Source organism: Silene latifolia, chromosome 4 (assembly GCF_048544455.1).
Source record: "Silene latifolia isolate original U9 population chromosome 4, ASM4854445v1, whole genome shotgun sequence".
Classification (NCBI taxonomy): Eukaryota; Viridiplantae; Streptophyta; class Magnoliopsida; order Caryophyllales; family Caryophyllaceae; genus Silene; species Silene latifolia.
The window spans coordinates 23,483,645-23,489,462 of record NC_133529.1 but is presented as its reverse complement, the minus strand read 5'-3'; the positions used below and the strand labels follow the sequence as shown (position 1 = coordinate 23,489,462).

Sequence of the window (5,818 nt, the reverse complement as noted above, 5' to 3'; positions counted from 1 at the left end):
CACACAACCACCCATTTTTCTATAAATATCCCTCAAATGCCACCATTTGAGAGTCACGCGAGTGTCCGCCCCCTCATTTCTCCCTTAAAATTCTAGACTGGACTTCTCAAGTCACAAACCGACACGTGTTTTCGACCTACCGATCGAAAACACAAGCCTTACACATTGTTTGGTACCGTCATCGTGCATTAAATCACTTGACCGACCATCTCGACCAACTATACCATCACTAAACTCAAGACACTCTTTTTACATTGCTAAAACGGTTTTCAAACCGAGTTTTTCGACCAAACAAGTTGATACACTTTCATCGATTTCTCGTCTCAAGCCTAGCATGTAAGTATGAGAGTGTAAAAAAATTATCTTCTATCATGTTTTTCATTTGTTTCATGACTATAACATCCTAAAACGTGCATAACATGATCCAAATATGGGATAAATGAGCCAAAATCGGATTTTTGGCCGAGACAGGGGCTGCTTGTATAGCAGCAGGGCTCGCGCCTAAAGCCTCTCTCAGGCCTTAATCCAACCGTGTTTGGTCTCTTCTTCCCTTTGTTTTTTATTTCATATTTGTAATCGGTTTTTACCATTTCAAGTATTTCAAGTCATTTTTATGATAAACTTTTAACTATAAAACATTTCTCACCCTTGGTTCCTAATACCATGACGGTTTAATCCGTGTTTCGGTGATAATATTTGGTTAATTATATCTCAAAAGGTATTTTAAAATCTTTTATTTCATTTCTTTACATTTTAAAAGGTATTTTAAACCTTTTATTTCATTTGTTTATATTTTCAAAACAAATGCAGTAGTCATAAACACAAAATCATCCTTGGTTCTACATACCATGTCAGATTTTAACCCAAGTACGATGATAAACATTAACTAATTACAAACAAATGAACTTAAAACAATTAGTTCATAATTATTTTCAAAACTATTCTTGTCAAGCTTGCAAAACCGAACCCGACATCGAATATTGTCAAAATAATGACGATTATTCAAGTCTCGTTCTTCACATCAAAACAAAAGCGGTCTAAACGACCTTTTCAAATCAAGACGGGTTCAAACACCCTCTTTTCAATCCATTTTACAAACTTTTTAAATGGTCAGAAGACGTTCTTCAATCGTCTGTTGACCCGCGCTTAAACAAGCCACTCCTTTTTCCATTTTCAAACCAGGACAGGACTATTTGCATCGCCTGATGGCTCGCGCCTATATTGGCTGCTTGATGCAGGGTCTGTTTCCTTCGAACACTTGTCTAGGACGATCCCGACTTCGGTTAACCCGAATATAGGACGGATCAGATGACAAGTCTGCCCATTTTACATCGTATTTGCAAAACGCCTTACTAAGACAAACGGATCACATTATGCGCCATAAACCTAACTCGGTAAATGATGTTTAATTTTCGTCTTGCATGAAAATCAACATTAAATCCAACTCTATACTTGGATTAAACAACCAACATAGAAAGTTCACATGTTAGGTTCAAACTTGTGGATACATGCATTTACCCGTTTTATCAACTTTTGCATTTAACCAACCAAGATCGATCAGTAGAGGCCGCTACCGCGGGCGGGATTGGGTGTCCGATTAAAGGGCTTCCCAATTGATAGGCTTATCGTGTACCTATGCAAATGTAACAATCCCGGATTTAATAATACAAATAAGCTAGATAAATATTACATTTTATATTAATAAAAGTCCATGGTGGCGGAAACACCATGACGATAAATCCGGGTGCTACCAAAATAGATACAGTAATAGCTAACTACGCATACAACTACTCTCGGGAATAAAAACCCGTCCAAAATAAAACAACAAGGTTCGATTACTAAACATCATAATTATTATTTATTATCTCTCTCTCTCTCTCTCTCTCTCTCTCTCTCTCTCTCTCTCTCTCTCTCTCTCTCTCTCTCTCTCTCTCTCTCTCTCAAACCCATCCATGACCAAGAAGCACATCAACTTGAAAAAAAATATCAACAACCACCGTCAGTGGGGAGTAACTAGGAGTCCTCCCAGCCATGACTTAAGAAAAATGAGGCAACAATTATGATCAAATAATAAGAGACAACATATAATCCATTTAAAATATGAAAACATAAGAACTTCATAGTAATTAAATATCAAAGTACATAATCACCAATGAGTGAGTAATAACAAGCCATAAAAGTGATACCACGTGATTATTTAAAATGTGTCACCAACTTACAAATTTCATGTTACTTACATGATGATATGAAATACTATGAAAAATATGGTCATAATGAAAAGAAATAAAACCAATTTACCTGAATGACATATGAAATGAGTAATGAAAATATACGAAATGAGTGATATAAACGTCTAAACCTTGGACCATAAATACATTGAGTAATACGAGACAAGAACGAGCATCGTCTAGGGTTAATAACCTAAAACCCTAAACCTTGGTGTCAATAACCTGACACCAAAATAACCCTACGGCGGGACACATAACCGTGAACCCATGTCTAAGACTGGCCAGACTCTCGAGGGACATAATATCTAGTTAAGGCGTAAATGTGCGGACCCTTAACCAGTCAAGGCATAAAAGTGCGGACCCTTGACCCCCAAACGACATATCCATACACTCATAAGATTATCCAAAAAGGACGGTCAACCCATAGCAGACCAATAACCTGAAACCATGCCAGGGTACTAGGTAGGCCAATAACCTAAAACCTACCCAGTTTGGTATTTCTCTTCTCAAGTAGACCAATAACCTGAAATCTACTCGATATCTTATACTCTAGCTAAACCATAAATAAAATGGAACAAGGTCCAAAAGATAACAATGTGCACCATGAATAACCTCATGTTAACATGCCAAAATGCTCATAAATGAGCGATAAATAATATCAATTGAAATTCAATAATGATCATCAAAGCTAAAGTATAAGTTCAACTTTTCCAATATAAAACGAGAGACACTCATGTCAATATATAATTTACGAAAGGCAATATCACAAAAAGCGTATACATGACATTTAACATTGTAAAAGTAACAATCAATTCTTAACACATACATTATTGTAATATCACATTATAAACATCATTATGGAGAATATATTCACAAGACATGACAACATCAAATATGTTATTACTTATTTCCTTAATAAATATTTATTAAATCCGTTAATTAAACACCTATTAATTCTAAACAATTAAACAAAAGTTATATTCTGCCCATGCAAAATTACTAGACATTTTAGGGAGATAATAATTCAATAAAAACAGTACCTAATAAATTATTTAACCTCATTTCATATATTTAACTTAAAAATAGCATTTAATAGGCGATTTCATGCATAAATAAAGAAATAATTAAGTAAATTGTGTTACGACCATTAATAATTTATTATTCATAATTATAGGACAGAATATGCATAAAAATAAATTTTATATTTTATTTATATTTATTTATTATCCTAGCACAATTAAACCTTATTTATGGACTAATTAGTTATAAAATTCAAAGTAATTTTAAAAATTAGAAAATTGATATACAAAACTTTTACACACTAAAATAAGTCATGCTATGATGAAACATTCAATTTTTACATTTATTTGTATATTTTACATATTTACTTGAGATTAATTGCATAAAACACGAATATATCTTAAATAAGAGAAATAATAATTATAAAAGTAAAATAATCAATTTAAATACTATATAAATTATAATATGCCAGAATAAAATTAAGGAAGTAAATTTTCGAAAATATTTTTATATTTTATATATTCATTAGACGATTATCGCATAAAACCGTGATTAAATATCAAATAACAACAAATATACATATGATAATTATAGAACTAAAATAATCACATGCAAACTCATAAATAATGATAATAAATCAGAATATAATCAAAAATATAATTTTTATAATCATCCATATATGTTACATACTGATTAGATTGTTAAATCACATAAAAACACAAATAAGTCATAGAAAACATTTAAATAAGTATATATTCATCACAAAATAATAAAAACTACTATTTATTATATAAATCATGAATTTCATATATTTCCATGATTTTAAACATCATATATATTATCAATCTTATTATAACCTCATAAAAGCACTTGAAATTCAAAAATCATAGAAAGGAGAAAACCTAGTTACCTTGATAGAGATTATTACTAGTAAATAGGTAGGATATTGTAATAAGATCAACCCAAATGATCTCCCTCAACCAAGGTATCTTGCCCACCTCCTTGAACAAACATAAGAATTAAAACAAATAATTAAATACTACTCTAAATAAACTAGTATAGAATGACAACTAAATAATCACCTACACTTACAAATGAGCAAGATGAAAGAGATGTGAGAATGAAAGAAACAAAGGTTGGAAATGGGTGTTGAAAGCTACGGCCAAGTGAAGAATTTAGAGAGGAGAATTTTTAGAATGATTAGGTCTAACTTGTAGGTATTAGAAAGCTAGTAAAGAGTGAGTGGTAGAAATGATTAAGGCTAGTCTTTAGGCTATTACTTTAGGTAAAGTAGTCACATGCCTATGAGGGTAGACCTTGGGTTTCGAGGAAAAAAAATTAAGTTGTCAACTTGCCATGTGCCTAGGTGATGAGGTAAACGATAAATCAAGGTGAAAAGAGGAATAACGAGTGTGGGTCTTGTTCGCGGATTTCTGCGACAACCTTTCGTATTTCGGGCATAATTTCCTCTACAGAATTCCGATTCAGGTGTTTTCAGTGGCGTTGGAAAGCTAAGAGAAAGATATACAACTTGCATTTTATGATCAAGAGCTAAATCGGTTTCTAAGATATTATAAAATTAGCATCAACGACGAAGTAGTTATTCGGCGGCATAAGGAGTGAAGTTTAGGATGGGTATTCGGATATCATTGTCGAAAAATAATAGATTTTAAAGGATAAGATTTTATCGTGAATCATTCTTATTATTTAAAATAGGAGTTTTATTATATAGGATGACGTGAAAATTACGGGGTGTTACAACTCTAGCACCTTAAGAAAAGTTTCGTCCTCGAAACTTGAAATAGAAGGGTTACCGAAATCGAATAGTTGCGGATATCTCTCCCGCATAGATGCTTCAGTTTCCCATGTAGCCTCTTCAAACTTTTGGCTGCGCCACAAAACCTTTACCAGTGGAACGACCTTATTCCTTAGGGTCTTATCTTTCCTATCTAGGATACGTACTGCTTGCTCCTCATAAGTGAGGTTTAGTTCCACCTCGACCACATCTGACTGAAGTACTTGGGAGGGGTCACTACGATACCTCCTTAATTGAGACACATGAAAGACATTATGAACCTTAGATAAATTTGGGACTAACGCTAACCTATAAACCACCTCTCCAATCCGCTCAAATACCTCATAAGGTCCAACAAACTTTGGGCTCAACTTGCCATTAATACCAAATCTCTTCACCCCTTTCATAGGTGACACCTTCAAGAATACCTCGTCTCCAACTTGGTACTAAATCGGCCTTCGACGCAAGTCGGCATACGAATTTTGTCGGTCCTGAGCCGCCTTCATCTTTTCCCGAATTAGCTTAACTTGCTCAATGGATTCTTGAATCATTTTGGGTCCAAGAACCGCAGCTTCACTTATATCATCCCAACACAACGGGCTTCGACCTTTTCTCCCATATAAAGCCTCAAATGGCGCCATCTTAATGCTAGAGTGAAAACTGTTATAGTAAGAGAACCCAACCAAGGGAAGACTTTTCTCCCAACCAGCTTGAAACTCTAATGCACAAGCTCGAAGCATATCCTCTAATGTTTGAATAGTACGCTCCGTCTGTC

The 5,818-nt window shown here is 33.9% G+C and overlaps 1 protein-coding gene across 1 annotated transcript; it reads right to left on the bottom strand.

The window, feature by feature from the left end:
* Positions 1-5,003: 5,003 nt before the first annotated feature.
* Positions 5,004-5,450, bottom strand: LOC141651244 (uncharacterized). The gene has a single exon (XM_074458963.1). It carries the CDS (start codon positions 5,448-5,450, stop codon positions 5,004-5,006), a length of 447 nt encoding a protein of 148 aa, XP_074315064.1.
* Positions 5,451-5,818: the final 368 nt, after the last annotated feature.